At 63.5% G+C, this 14,716-nt stretch overlaps 3 protein-coding genes across 3 annotated transcripts; all 3 read right to left on the bottom strand.

The window, feature by feature from the left end:
- Nucleotides 1–54: 54 nt before the first annotated feature.
- LINJ_13_0340 (conserved hypothetical protein) lies at nucleotides 55–5,289 on the bottom strand (the record flags this gene model as incomplete). Its single annotated transcript, XM_001464028.2, has 1 exon — nucleotides 55–5,289. The coding sequence occupies one exon, from the start codon at nucleotides 5,287–5,289 to the stop codon at nucleotides 55–57; it is 5,235 nt and encodes a 1,744-aa protein (XP_001464065.2).
- Nucleotides 5,290–6,527: 1,238 nt separating this feature from the next.
- Nucleotides 6,528–7,883, bottom strand: LINJ_13_0330 (alpha tubulin; the record flags this gene model as incomplete). Its single annotated transcript, XM_003392302.1, has 1 exon — nucleotides 6,528–7,883. One exon carries the CDS (start codon nucleotides 7,881–7,883, stop codon nucleotides 6,528–6,530), a length of 1,356 nt encoding a protein of 451 aa, XP_003392350.1.
- Nucleotides 7,884–8,586: 703 nt separating this feature from the next.
- On the bottom strand, nucleotides 8,587–14,658 carry LINJ_13_0320 (conserved hypothetical protein; the record flags this gene model as incomplete). Its single annotated transcript, XM_001464017.2, has 1 exon — nucleotides 8,587–14,658. One exon carries the CDS (start codon nucleotides 14,656–14,658, stop codon nucleotides 8,587–8,589), a length of 6,072 nt encoding a protein of 2,023 aa, XP_001464054.2.
- Nucleotides 14,659–14,716: the final 58 nt, after the last annotated feature.

Raw genomic sequence — 14,716 nt, 5'->3', positions numbered from 1 at the left:
CGCGTCACGCTCTGATTGTGACACCATCGAATTCTATGTGAAGCAGAAAACATTTTACGGGGACAGCGGGTCGAGCAGACGCGGGGACATGGCGAGGCGCAGCCCTTCTAACGGTATGGTAGGATGATAGCAGCAGCTGCCTCGAATGCAGCCTAGCCAGGCATCGTCATCCCTCCGCCGGTATGGAATGTCGCGCTCGCCAACTGGTGCTGACAGGGACGACGGCAACGACGGCGCGGCGTCAGGCCGAGAACGCTTGCGCAGCTGAAATGGACTGCGCAGCCGTGGCGGGTCGCCGAGCACACCGCCGCCCGGGGTGCAGAGGGGCTGCGCGAGTTCCTCCTCGAGGCACAGCAAAAGCTGGTGGTCAATCAAAAACTGCAGCACCGCCCACAGCGCCCGCTGGCTCACCACACCACTCGCCAACACTCGCCCCTCCAGATCCACGTGGCGAATACCCGGCACACGCAAGATGTAGCGGTAGACAGTGTGCACCACGAGATGCCACATGTACGAGTGCCAACTGCCGTCCACGTGGTGAAAGATGCTAGGGTACGGTATCAGACTACACCCATCACGGCTGCGGCTGCTGTCATGGTGCTGACGAAGAGGCGAAAACGATGCGAATGCACCGCTGCTGAGCTCCTCGCGGCACGCCTCGACAGCGCGCTGCTCCGCCGCGGTTGGAGGGCCGTCGATCGGAAGATCCTGTAAGTACGGCGGGTCGCCATAGTTGCGGATAGTGCGGGCCGGGTACAGCTGACGGGCAGCTTCCTCTTCTGCGCGGGTCACCGCAACGCTGTCCCCGTCGTCGTCGCTGCTCTCGCTGCTGTTGTCTTTGTCTTCCTCACCGCTGGATTCTTCGTTGCCACCCCGCACTAGGGACGAGCGCTTCCGTTTGCGATGCTGGCCATCACGTCGTGCCGCGACGGTGTCGATGACCACATCTGTCTCGCCGATCTCGGTTCCCTCTGCGCCGTCAGGGCGCTGCCGCCGCAGGAACCCCTCGCATGCGACAGCCTCTGCCGGCCACGCCAACTGCGGCAAAGGCAGCCGCGTCATCTTCTCCCGCACCGCGTTCATCGCCATCGACATGTGAGCTTGATCCATCGAGGGCTGATGAAGGAGCTCCAGCGCCGGTGGCGGCGTGCGCTGCAAAGACTCCTGCGCACCCAATGCGAGGAGCGAGTTCATCTCCGCATGCGCCCACAGCATCACGGGGCTCTCGCGACCTCCAGCGACCGCCCCACCCACCGCGTCCGCCTCCTGCGCCCACTGGTGCAGCACAGCCATATTTGCGCACGGGCGTGGTGCGGTGCGCAGTGCGTTGAGCGGTAAAACATACGGGCTCTGCGCGAGCGACAACTGCGGCACGCGGATGTTCTGCTGCCGCGCCCGGCGAAACACCGGCAGTCGCTGCAGGAATGCGCGCGCACGCGACACCAGCCAGGGTGCGTTCAGTGCCGTCAAGAGGGACCGCGCGACGCTGGCGCGGTAGTGGGCCTGGTCACAGAAGACAATCATGCGCAGCATATCGGCGACCACCTCAAAGCCGCCCTCCAGCTGCAGCAACGACGACGACGCCGGAGAAGACAAGCATGTCTCTGACGTATGCGGAGACAGACGCAGCGAGACTAAAGGTGGTGAGAGAGGCGCCGAGGCAGCGCATGATTGCGCGGGTGCGACATCGGTGGTGGCAGCAGCAGCGGTAGAAGCCGCCGCCCGTGGTGCGTACACGCTTTCCACCTCTTCTCGAAGCGTCTCTATGGACGAGGGGTGCCGCACCTGGGGGGCTCTATGGGTAGCGTTCGAGTTCCGCACAGCGCGCAGCGTCTCTGCGAGTACTGCCATGTGCATCGTCGACGTGCTCACCAGCCGATTGTACGCACCGCCTCCCTGCCCAGCGTTCGCCAGACTGAATTCCGTAGGGGTCGCCGCGCCTCCGCAGCCGCCGCCGCTGGCGGGACAGAGAAGCGTGTTGCTGGCCTCCGCGCCTCCGTGCCGCCGCACCAGCACTGCTGGCAGCGTCGCTGGCACACAGAAGAGTGGGTGGTGCGAGAGGTGCACGCTGCGGCCGCGCAGCACAAGGCGGATCACCTCCTCTACGCGCTTAAGAGGCGCAAAGTGGTGGAATGCGGAATCCAGTGCCTCAGCAACGGTGGGGCCGCTGATCTCCGTACGGGGCGCCTTGCGGGGACGCTGTCGCGCAACGTGACGGCCGCTGGCTGTCGTCGTCGCCGTCGGACAAGTGCTGTTTCCGTCATCCGCACGGCCGTGACGCTCGCGTACAAACAGAGAGGCAGAGGAAAAGATGCTGCGTCGGCCAGATACGCCTCGCAGCTCTGCTCCACGTCTCGTTGTGCCAGCGGCGACGTCGCCGAGGCTGGTGCTGCGCCGCGACTCCAGTGGTAGCCCACCGCTTTTGTAGAGTTGCGCTGCCAAAATGCTGGGGTCCTGTCGCAACACCTTAGAGAGCGCCACCACCTGCGCCACCGTAGCATTCGACTCCAGTTCCAGGAGCTGCGATGAGAGCCTGCGCGACGGCCGCCCTATCGCGCTCCAGAACGGAATCCAGTAGCGCATGCACGCGTACAGCGACGCGGCGGCGGTGGGTGGGGCGGACATGAAGTAGTGCGTGTAGCCATCCACAGTGCACTGCGGTTCTAGCGTGTAGGCAACGTCGTCGCATGCCTCAGGGGAGAGGAAGCTGTTGGTGACGCCCTGCGCTGATCGGATGAGCCGACGGTCGTGCAGCCCCTGCAGACACGCGAACAGCATCTGCATTCCCCGCTGTACGCACCATCCATACACACTGGGCGGGAGATCACGGAGGGGCGTGGACCAGCCGCACACGTCATCTGTACGCCCGAGCAAACGCCCAAGGTCGGCTTGTGGAAGACCAACGACGACGACAAACGTGCTAAGGGTCATGCGAGTGTACATCTCTCGCACACGCACGCCGCCCGCACCCGCTGCCGCACCGTCGGTGGGATAGCGGTAGTGCTGGTACCACAGCTCGAGGTGAAGCCGCGACATGCGCTGCACCAAGCTCCGCGCGTAGCCGTTGCGCACTGCCATAACTCGATTTACCGCCTTCGTGGCTGCGGGATGCACCTCGATGAGACGCTCACCCAATGTTGATCGGCGGGCGCCCTCCGCCACAGCCGGGAGGCTCTGCAACACCATATCCGAGGGAATCGACTTGCCGCTCGCCGCAGACGGCGGCACGGGCTGTCGTGCGACCCTCCTTGCCAAATCAGCAGCAGCAGCCTCAGCGTCCAGCACAGCCTGCTTCGCCGTGTCGCTGAGCGTGCTGGGGCGCGTCTCTCCCTCCGCAGGTACCAAGACCACCAGCCCCACGTGCTTCCGCCCACGCTGGGCGACTGCGGTCGTGTGGACGTATTTGAGGTGGCGCAGGAAAGGCAGGACGCGTCGGTTTAGGGTGGAAACGTCGATGCTCTGTATGAGCCGCGGCACCGACGCCGCGTAGTGAGGAGCAGCCTGCACAAGCACGTCCAGCACTGTGTTGACTGAGTAGGCGGACAGGCCTTTGGGGAGCCGCGGATCGCTGGGCTCGAAGTGAAGCGTGCGAGGCAGAGGCAGGGGCGCCGCTGCCGCCTTTGCGACCGCAACTCCCTCACCGGAATGGTGTGGGTCGCCCTGTTCTTCTCTCTTTACCACGGTCGCAGCAGTGGCCTCGACGGGGCAGGGACCTTGCGCAGGCGACCCCGTCGGTAGCCGCGGCGCGTACACGAGCGTGAGCACCTTGGTGTGCCGCAGCAGCAGATACCGCGTGACCAGTGTGCCACGCGTCTTCGCGTACCTCTCGAGGAAGCCGCCAAGGGCTTTGCTCCGTTGCTTGTACGGCATATGAAACCGAACACGCGGTACTGCGGCGGTGAGCGACAGCGGGCGTCGCTCCGCTTCGTGGGCGGCCTGTAGCTCTAGGGGCTGGTTGGGCTCAACACGAAGCACCGCCACGGCCTCCGCCTGCTGGTGTCGAGTCGACGGGTGCGAGAGCGGCGCCGCGGCCTGGCTTTGAGCTTCAACGCCCTGTTCGTCGTCGTCCTCGTCGCCGGCGCTGTACCTGGCCTCATCCCCCTCATGATCAAGATCCAGCTCCTCGGCCGCTCCACCGCGGCCAGGCTCGCGGTCTGCCCGCAGGATCACATGAGCGGCCACGAGCTGTCTCCGCAGCGCAGCCTCATCCCTGCTGTTGGTGTCGCCATCCTGGCCATGCTCTGCGTCGTTGTCGTCCCTTTCACTGCCGCTCGGGTACAAATCGCGTGTTTCTTCTCCCTCTTCGACGTCGTACCCTCCGGTGCGAAAGCGTGCTCGTGGCCTCACAGGGGCGGAGGACGACGCGGACGTTGATGCGGCGGACACCTGCCGTACAAGGTCCTCAGAAGGAATCACTAAACGCAGCTCACGCAGATGTCCGCGCAGGGAGATAGAGGCGACCACGATGCTGAGGCCCGCCAAGCTCATGAGGCGCCGCAGGTGCATCCGCTCAGTCCGCGAGAAGTCCTCCCAGCGGGTGAGAAAGAGGCCGTGGGCGGCAAGGATGGCGTGCACGGCATCCTGCATCAGCAGCCGGCGCTCCGGGGACTCCTGGACCAGCTGGCGCACCAGTTGGAGGTCGAACGTCACGCTAGGGAACGCCGCCTCCAGACGGCGCTTGCGCGCGTAGTAGTGATCGAGGGGGTAGTAAAGGCGACAGGTGCGGCGTTGCTGCAGCGATGGCGCGGACGCTGCTGATGCAGTCGAACTAAGCACTACACCACCGTCGCTGCCGCTAGTGCGACCCCACTCCCCGTACAGCTGTTCCTCTTCGCGGGATGAAGACGGAACACGGCCGTCGCCCAAGGAGGACGCTTCAGCGCGGCTGCCGCTCCCATCCTCTACCGCCCACGTCGGCTGCCTCTTCTTTTCCCGCTCCGTCAGTGGCAGCGCAAAGTGCGGGAAGAAGCGATAGATAACCTCGCGTGAAGGCTCGTGGTACATGTACACGGGCGCGACCTTGTGCACCCGCCGTAGCCACTTGAGGCCGCTGCCGACTAGGTGGTTCTTGTACCGCGCCTTGAACTCTGGCGTGCTGGGCAATCGATCCCAGCCAAGCACGGCGTTCTCCGCGATGAAGCTGGACACCATCTCCAGTTTCTCATTCGTGATGGAAAAGCCCATGACACGCTCGCGCAGGGCGTGAGATGGGGTAAAGAAGAGCAACTTTCTGCGGTCGCCATCCCTTCTGGGAAGAGCACAGGACTGCGACTCCTGCCGCCCTGGCATGCCGCACGGGTCGCAGACCCCAACTTCCCCTCTCTCGGCCCACGCAATACGACCCAAGTCCAGCAGAGCAATGGCCTCGTCCGCTGAAATTCGACGCCGCTGTTGATTTCCGTTCGATGCGTTGGGTGCAGGTGCGGGTGCCACCTTCCCTCTGTCTCGCCCCCCGCAGCTGCCCGGGGAGCTGGAAGCCGCGTCCGCCCTCTGCGCGCCCGACGTCGCTCCGTCGTCCCTCGCCCCTGCTGCATGGACATCGAACTCGCTGACGTGTGTGGTCAGCAAGAGCCGTACGATGGTGTCGCGAAGGGTATCGTTAGCGGCCCAGCCCTGATACGGAACGATGTCTTCGCAGATGAACTCACTCAGCTGCGCGGAGGAGCAGCCGTCTTTTGGCGCCTGAGCGCCGATAAACTCAAGACACAGCTGTAGGCACCCCTCAAACATGGGTGGTGTGCATTAATCTTGCGTTCCCTTATCATCCGCTCCTGTGTGTGTGTGTGTGTACATACCGCAAAGCAGCAAGAACAAGAGTAGTGGACACGAATACTGTGCGCACCTCCACCAAGAAGATGCGCACCTATCCGGAAAAGAGACAGAAAGTACAGCAAGAACCCACCACAGCAAGTCCCAGCTCTCGTTGAAGAATCACACTTCACTCCCACCGCCGCATAGCAAGCCTCCCATCTCCAAGGCAGGAACGTGAAAACACCGGCGCTACAGAATAAGGTCACGCGCTCCTGGCACGGAAACCGATGTGACAAAATCAGTGCGCCCTGAAACACGCCGCAGCACAAAGTCGGCTCAGCCACCATTCTCGCGCTCACACAAGCGCACTGCTCTCTCCTTTTCTTTCTCTTCATCTATCAACCACGGGGAGGGAGAGACAAGGCCCCCCTCCACAGATACACAGCGCTACGGCAACGCGCGCGCGTGTGCATGCGCGGCAGACGCACGCACGAGGAAGGAGAGGACGGCGAACGGAGAGACGGCGGAGGGCGGGGAGGTGCAAAGTGTGGCCGCTCCGTCAGCACCGCCGCCCGCCATCCGCCCCGCCGTCCTCTCAGAAAAAAAAAACACCGACGAGGGCGAAAAAAAAAAGAGGAGGCGCATCGCACGCACACGCGCGCTCCTCCTTCCTCGTGCCGGCCGTCACGCGCACACACACAGTCGCAGTGGCGGCGGCCCCGCTGCAGCACACGCGCGCGTGCACCTACAACATCAGCGCGCGGCACGAGTGTACCTTAGTACTCCTCGACGTCCTCCTCACCCATGTCGTCGGCGGACTCAGCGCCAACCTCCTCGTAGTCCTTCTCCAGCGCAGCGAGATCCTCGCGCGCCTCGGAGAACTCGCCCTCCTCCATGCCCTCACCCACGTACCAGTGCACGAACGCGCGCTTGCTGTACATCAGGTCGAACTTGTGGTCGATGCGGGCAAACACCTCAGCGATCGCGGTCGAGTTGGCAATCATGCACACGGCGCGCTGCACCTTCGCGAGGTCACCGCCGGGCACAACGGTCGGCGGCTGGTAGTTGATGCCGCACTTGAAGCCGGTCGGACACCAGTCCACGAACTGAATTGTCCGCTTCGTCTTGATCGTCGCAATCGCGGCGTTGACATCCTTCGGCACGACATCACCGCGGTACATGAGGCAGCACGACATGTACTTGCCGTGGCGAGGATCGCACTTCGTCAGCATGCCAGCAGGCTCAAACACCGAGTTCGTGATGTCCGCGACGGACAGCTGCTCGTGGTACGCCTTCTCGGCAGACACCACCGGAGCATAGCTCGTCAGCACGAAGTGGATGCGCGGGTACGGCACAAGGTTCGTCTGGAACTCCGTCAGGTCCACGTTCAGCGCACCATCGAAGCGCAGCGACGCCGTCAGAGACGACACCACCTGGCCGATCAGGCGGTTCACGTTCGTGTACGACGGGCGCTCAATGTCGAGAGAACGACGAGTGAGGTCGTAGATGGCCTCATTGTCGAGCATCGTCGCAACATCGGTGTGCTCGAGCAGCGAGTGCGTCGACAGCACGCAGTTGTACGGCTCCACGACGGCAGTCGACACCTGCGGGCTCGGGTACACGGTGTAGCCAAGCTTGGACTTCTTGCCGTAGTCCACAGACAGGCGCTCCAGCAGCAGCGCACCGAGGCCAGAGCCGGTGCCGCCACCCACAGCGTGGAACACCATAAAGCCCTGGAGACCCGTGCAGTTGTCCGCCAGCTTGCGAATGCGGTCCAGCGCAAGGTCGACGATCTCCTTGCCGATGGTGTAGTGGCCACGAGCGTAGTTGTTCGCCGCATCCTCCTTGCCGGACACCAGCTGCTCGGGGTTGAACAGCTGGCGGTACGTGCCGGTGCGCACCTCATCCACGACCGTAGGCTCGAGGTCCAGGAAGATGCAGCGAGGAACGTGCTTGCCAGCACCAGTCTCCGAGAAGAACGTGTTGAACGCGTCATCCTCAACACCGATGCACTTGTCAGAGGGCATGGAGCCATCAGGCTGGATGCCGTGCTCAAGGCAGAACAGCTCCCAGCACGCGTTACCGACCTGGCAGCCGGCCTGGCCGATGTGGATGCAGATAGCCTCACGCATGGCTGAAAAAGAAGAAAGAGGGGTTAGAAGGCGGTTTAAAGGTGTTTGTTCGAAGAACGAGAGCGAAGAGCTGCGCGTTTTTTTTTCGGTGGGCGTGCGCGTGTGTGCATCGCGCATGTTTTGTGTTCGCCAGGAGGGGAGGGGAGGGGGGAGGGAAAGAGCAAGGTGTGGGGAAGACACGCGTGTCTAGACGTCCGGCACATGGCGGCAGCAGCAGCAGCAGCAGGGCCGCGCTCCGTGAAGACGGAGGAGTGTGCGCGTGCGTGTCTGTGTGCATGAGCCCCATCGTCTCTTCAGGAGCTGCTCATTCCGTTTGTGTGCGCGCGCACGTGATCAGATTCCTGCCTTGCCTTGCCAGCCTCGCTCGTCCGTGTTTTCACGTCGGAGTGGTCAGCGCGCGCGCGTGTGCGCGCCGACATCACCCGCTCCACCCACCCACCTCTGCTCATGTGTGCGGGCGGGTGGGCCGCTGTGCAGGCTCGCAGGTGCGTGGAGGGAAGAGTTGCTGTCACAGTGAGAGAGATGGAGTGCGAAAACCACGTGTCAGCAAGCGGATGAGCAGTGCAGCGACAACGAAAGATGCGGGGAAGGGGTCAGGTCAGGGAACGAGCCGCGACACTCCAGGAGGTCGCTCGACGTATCGAGCTGAGTTTGTGTACCTGCTGCGTCACTTACGTAGGGGCAGAGAGCTTCTGGTGTAGTCCTATGCATCATCTGCACGGCTCGTGGAACGTCGGCGGCGGTGGAGGGTCGGTGCGTCGTGTTTTGTGTCGATCGCGGACGACGCCGATGAAGGAGTAGTTGTGTCCTCCTCGCTGTCTGTGTCGTCGTCCACAGTATCATCCGCACTTGAGGTGTCGCTTGACGAAGTACATCGCTGTCGCTTTCGTCGTGAGGGAGCCGTGGCTGTTCGTGCAGCACGCACACCTCTTGCGGCCTTAGCTCGACCACACACAGGCGCAGCACGAGTGGGAGTGCGCTGTCTAATGTCGTGGGCACTCTCTTCCATCAGGGCAGCCTCTAGCTCGACGCTTAGCGCGTGCCACGCAGCCTCCTCTATGTCCTTTGAAGGGTGTGCTGTCGACGACGCCCGTAAGGCAGGCTCCAACATTCTCACGAGTCGCTCCACGCGCTCTGTCAGATGGACCGTTGCTGCGCTGTTCGCAGGGCTGCGGTTCAGTGCAGAGGCAGCGCTGTGCTGTGCTGCAGCAGTGGCGAGACGGTAGTTTGGTCGGTTGCGGTGGCGCAGGAGCGTCGCAGAAGTCATATGGTACTCACATGTAAGACTGCGACGTAGGTAATGAAGCAGCACGGCGCCGACCGCCTTCCACCGCATGAGCGCGCTAGCGCTTGCATCGGCGCGCGATGGTGGTTCAGTCGGCGCCTCCTTGTCCCTCAACCAATCCAACGCTGCCTGCCCGTTCAAGTCGAGGCCGGTGCGGGCCTGCTGTAGCAGATGCAACACGTCGCTCTCATGCGGGAACGGCAACGTCGCAAGCGCCAGCGTCAAGTGACAGAGAAAGAGATACGGGTGGAAAAGGCCAAAGACGACAGACGGCGATGAGGACGCGGCCAGAGTGGCGGCAGCATCGGTAATCTGCCGCGCATGTTCCTCGCACCACGACCGCGCCTTGTCATCTTGGTAGAAGAAACGCACAAGGGTGGTGATCATGCTGTCGCGCAGCCGCTTATGCAGTAGCGTGTACACGGAGCTGTGGACACTGCACCCGCTCAGCACATCACCGGCGCCGCTATCGACAGCAGTAGCCGTAGTCGCGGCGAGCGGCTTGCCGGGCAACACCGCGCTGCGCAGAAGGTTCACGCCGCACGTGTGGTGCAGACAAAACGCAAGAACGACGCCCCGCCCGACCGACGCCCCCACCACCTCCTCATGGCGCTCACAGTGGATGTTGAGACTGGCCGCCGCCTGCTGTCGCAGCGGCCCATGCACGTCCGCGGCGAGGGCAACGATAGCTTGCATGTACTTGTCAGGCGGCAGCAGGCCCCCGTGCGCGGCTTGCAGAAACAAGCGCAGACAGAGCGAGCGTACTTGGGCGTTCGGAGTGCCGCAGCTGAGCCGCGCGATGTCGCCGTGAAACTGCTGAAAGATCCACGTTGCCATACCGCTATTAAAGTCCTCCGTGTGCGCTGCAGCCGGTGAGTGCGGCGGTGGGGCTCCCTTCGCGTTGGTTCTCGCCTTCATCTGCTTGGGCGCATCGACAGCGGCGGCGACTCGCTTATGGCACGTGCGCTTGGCATGGCCACCAGGCGGAGGCGCATCAAGCTTGTCGCTGCGGTGACTGCTTTCCCGGCTGCCACTCGAAGTGTCGCTGGCGTCGCCGCCGCCGCTGGAGCCAAGGATGAGCGCCGTCGTGCCCACGTGAGTGGCCTTCCGCGCTGCCGCCTCCACCCGCTGATCCTCCTCTTTGAGAAAGTCGGAGAGCAGGGAGAGGCCTTGCAGTTGAAAGCTCATGTCGTGTGAGCGAAGCGCGTCGCGAATGCGTCCCTCGGCGCGGAGGAAGTACGTCGTGGGATCCAGCATGCACAGTGATGCAACAACGCGCAGGGCGATCAGGCCAACGCCCTTTTGCGTGACCGGGCCGCCACAGCTCCCCAGGACGTCCTCCAGGAGCTGGTACGTGTTAGCCATGATACCGGGGCCCGCGATGAGCGCATTCAGCGCTGTTGCCCCGGCGTCGTGGCCGGCTAACGACTCCTCCATCAAGGCCGGGTGCGGCGGGTGCTGCTTCCAGCCCGGATACATGCGCAAAAACTCGGACAGGAGAAAGAGGAAGCGCTGCGTGTAGGCGACACTCTGCGGCTGCGTGGCCAAGCTCGGCAACAGCCCCCGCACACGGGTGTAGTAGGTGTTCATGAGCGAGTAGCAGAGTTGCAAATACGGCACGTTGACCTGCCCGGAGCGATGATGCTTGGCGCCGCAAGTGATGAGGGCGCTCAGGGTACCGCAGGAGGCGACGATCACGCGCTGCTGATACGGCCCCACGTACTTGGATAGCAGCGCTGTTAGGCAGCGTGCGAGCTGGTCGAGGGAGATAAGGGGCAGCCGAGGGGCCTTCAGAACGGCGTGCAGGGTTTGACACATGTGCAGCAGCGCCCCGCCCAGAGCCTCCGGCGCCTTGGCAAGTGGCGATGTGGGAGGCGGGGGGTAGGCAATGGACTGCACCAGCACTTCGGCCAGCGGCTGCACCCACTCCCCGCGGGCCTGCGCGAGTGCCCGCAGCGCAGCGAGGCACGACACGGCGTCCTCGGTAGAGTGAAAGCAGTTGTACCGCGTCCACAGCGACCGCGCTGCGCAGCGCATGACGTGGAGCAGCCGGGCCCCATCAATATGGTAGCCGCGCGGGCGACGACGCGCTGCAGCCGCAGTCACGGCAGTGGCGGTCGGCGAAGATGTCTCGCGTGCCGGGTCGTATGCGGCTACGTATGCGTGCATGCCCTGTAGCACCTGCACGAGCGGGTGGTCCTCGCCGAGATCGTGCGGGTAGTCTGGCGCCGCCATCACCACCAGTGCAACGAGTTCCTTTGCCAGCTGCGCGTGTGCGCCGGTGAGGGAACCCTCGGCGTCGCCTAGCGTCACCACCCAGCGGCGCAGAAAGTGCTTCACCACCTCCTTCTGATGCCTCTGCGCCTCGGCCTCCTCGGGGGAGGCGAGTTGCAGTAGCTTGTGCTGGATGAAGAGCAGCAGCGGCGCACCCTGCGGGGTGGAGAAAAGGCACTGGTAAGCGTCATCTGTCAGAAATGCGTCGAGGGCGGCGATGGTGCGCGACACCACTGAGGCACTCTTGTCGTTGAGGAGGTAGAGGAGGCTGCTCACCACCTCCGCAGTGACCCTGTCAGCTGTTGCAGAGAAGTGGTCGGTCGACGCCGACTCGATCTCAGTTGCGGTGACGGTCGCGCCATTCAGCATTGTAAGAAGAAGGGGCACGATAGACTCCCGCACTCTCGAACTGTCGTCCTGCACGCACTGCCGTGCCACGGGCCACAGATAGCGATGGAGCGGCGGGTGCGCCGCGGTAAGGCGGGCGAGGTGGGCAAGTGCTCTTTTCTGTACCACGTCCGACACCGGTACCGCGACGCCCTGTGCATCTTTCAGGTGAAAAATGGAGAGCAGCATCGACACCAGGGTGTGTCGTGTGCGCAGGCTGAGCATAGAGTTGCTGAACTGCGTGCTGATGGCCTGCGTCCACGCGCACACATCGTTCCAGTTGGCCGGTGCGTCCCCCGAGCCGGGAGGCCGCTGCCACCGCACGAGTGAGTTAAGCGCGGCCTGCGAAATCCATTCCTGATGGGCATCCTGCAGCGAAGCCCAGGTTGTGAGTTGCGCCGCGCGCACGTGAAACCACACTGCAGCGTAATCGGCCGTGGTGGACGGATTCGTGATGAGCTGCGATTCTGCCACGTAGACGGATGTCATAATCCCAAGAAGGCGGCTGTCCGCCGCGCCAATGCTCGACGTCGCTGCCTTGCCTCCTGCACCACACATGCGCTCCCAAGCCTGCTGGTCGGCAGCGGCGGGTTGTGCGGGAACGGGTACACGCAAGATATGCTGAAGCGCCATGCGAGCCGCCGTCTGGCTTGTGCTGGTCGAGTCCCCGAGTCGCTCCACCTCCGCCAAGATAGCCGTCGGCACAGAGAACTGCTTCTCATCAAAGAGCCTCAGAGCTACGTGCGCTACCACATCCAATGCCAGCGGCCGCAGCGCCTCGGCGGACGCCGTCGTGGCAGACTCGGCGCCGAGGCATAGCTGCGTCAGCGAGTGCACGAAACTACGGAGCAGTACATCTGCGCCTGGCCACTCCGGCACCCCGAGAAGATCCGTCAAGTCCTCCGCCACGCGCACTGCCGCCGTCCACGCTGCCGTGTCCTCGGCCCGGTCCCCCTCTGAAGCGCGCCGCAACAGCAGCTCATGCACAAACGTGTTGGCCCACAAGCTGCACTGACGCTGCAGCGTCTCCACGGTGGCCAGCTCGCCTCCTTCGCTTGAGATGACCAACGACTGCGCACCTGCCAGCATGGTAACCGTGAGGGGCAGCACAGTGCGTCCGTCGTAGTTCACGCGATAGCTCCGGTGCGTCACACACGCGGAAGACGTGGGTAGACGCTGGAAGAACACCTCCACCAAGCGCTGCCTCTCCACCTGCAGTGAGTTCCAGATGCACCGATACAGATGCACCGCGCTGTCGATGATGTACCTACTGTAGAGCAGGTGCACTTCCTTGGTGCAACTGCGCGTCGCGTGAAAGAGACACTGGTAGCACAGCTCCTCAAGACGGTAGACATCGGTATCTGGTACAAGCTGCAATGTGCGGTTGCACAACATGACGGCAAAGCCGCGAAGGTAGCCCCGCAGCTGCTCTAGCCAGGGGAGCAGACTCGATGCGGCACAGGTGCCGTCAGCCCCACTACCTCTCTCAGCCACTGACGACAAGTGCCGCTCTTGCTTGCCTCCTGCCTCGGCGCTAACCTCGACAGCAGCCGCGTCTGCTGATTGCTGCACTTGTAAGATCAACCCCGTCACATCACGAATGACCCGTGCGAACGCGTCGACCATACGCCCTACAAGTCCCGCGGGCACTGCCTCAGTAGGGAAGCGCGGATGCGCTAAGCACTGGCAGCAAAGCCACGCGCGCGCACACCACAGCGACCCCTGCAGGCCAGAGTTGGAGGAGGGCACCGCCGCTGCGTCCTCGGCCTCAGTGCACGATGCGGTGAGTGCCGTCAAGCAAGCGGTCACCTGCGCACACGGGATGCCATCGAAAGGGCGCACTTGAAGGGGCAGCCAGGAAACGAAATGAAGGAGCAGTGGCGCATCGGAGGCAGCAGTGCTGCTGCCACTATCACTAGCGATCTGCCGCACAAAGTCCGAAAAGGTGGTAGGGCGTGCATCGGCGTGCTCGCTGCCCAAGGACGTCTCTAGTGCCTCCAGGCTCGCAGACTCTGGAGCCGTGCGTGGTCTGTAGCTCGTCGCCACGCCAGTAGTGGTCGAAGTGGACGCGGCCGTCCCACTCGCCCGTCGCCGCTCACTGGTGGGGATTGATGGTGTGCCACCGGCTGGCGCCAAGTCTCGCAAGCTTGTCGACGTGTCCGCCCAGGCGCTACCCGATTCCGCCGATCGCCGCGGTCGCAGGCCCACCGCCGCAGCATCTTCGCCACTAACCCAGCTCTCTGACTCAGGAACACGCGTCAGCGGTACGCGGTGTCCGAATGTGCCCTTACCAGCAGGTAGCAGAGCAGATGAAGTTGTGGCAGATTCGCTCTGCCTGCGCAATCGGGCAACATGCAGCAGCGTGTTTCGCTGCGCCACGGAGGAAAGCAGCCCTTGAAGGTCAAGGGTGACGGTTCTGCTGACCCAGTGCGCGGCAGAGGCACAGCCCTGACGGAGCAGCGCGCTGCCGCTGTCGGTGGCGCTGCCACAACACTCACATTTTGGGCCCGCCTCGTGATGGAACTGCTCCTGCAGAAAGTGTGAGAAGCCGCCAGTGAGCAGCAGCTGTTGGGCAGACTCCTGCATACCGCGCGAGAGGTGATCCAGTTCCTCTGCCCGCCATGACGGCAAAGCAGAGGGTTTTGTTGGCACACCGCCGGCAGGGACCTCATCCTCTTCCGGCCTCGCCCACCCGGTCTCGAGCCGCAGCTGCGATATCAGGCGAGGCACCGGAAAGGAAAGGAGCAGCTTGGGAACGGGGTTGACGGACTCGTCAGCCGCGATGAGACACAGCTGTGGAGGAAGCGAGGTGTCGGGCTTGGCGGGCATGACGTTGCAGCTGTGCAACACACACAGAGAGAGAAAAGGAAATAAACAAACAAGAGCA

This window comes from Leishmania infantum, chromosome 13 (genome assembly GCF_000002875.2).
Source record: "Leishmania infantum JPCM5 genome chromosome 13".
NCBI lineage: Eukaryota > Euglenozoa > Kinetoplastea > Trypanosomatida > Trypanosomatidae > Leishmania > Leishmania infantum.
This window is presented reverse-complemented; position numbering and strand designations above follow the sequence as displayed.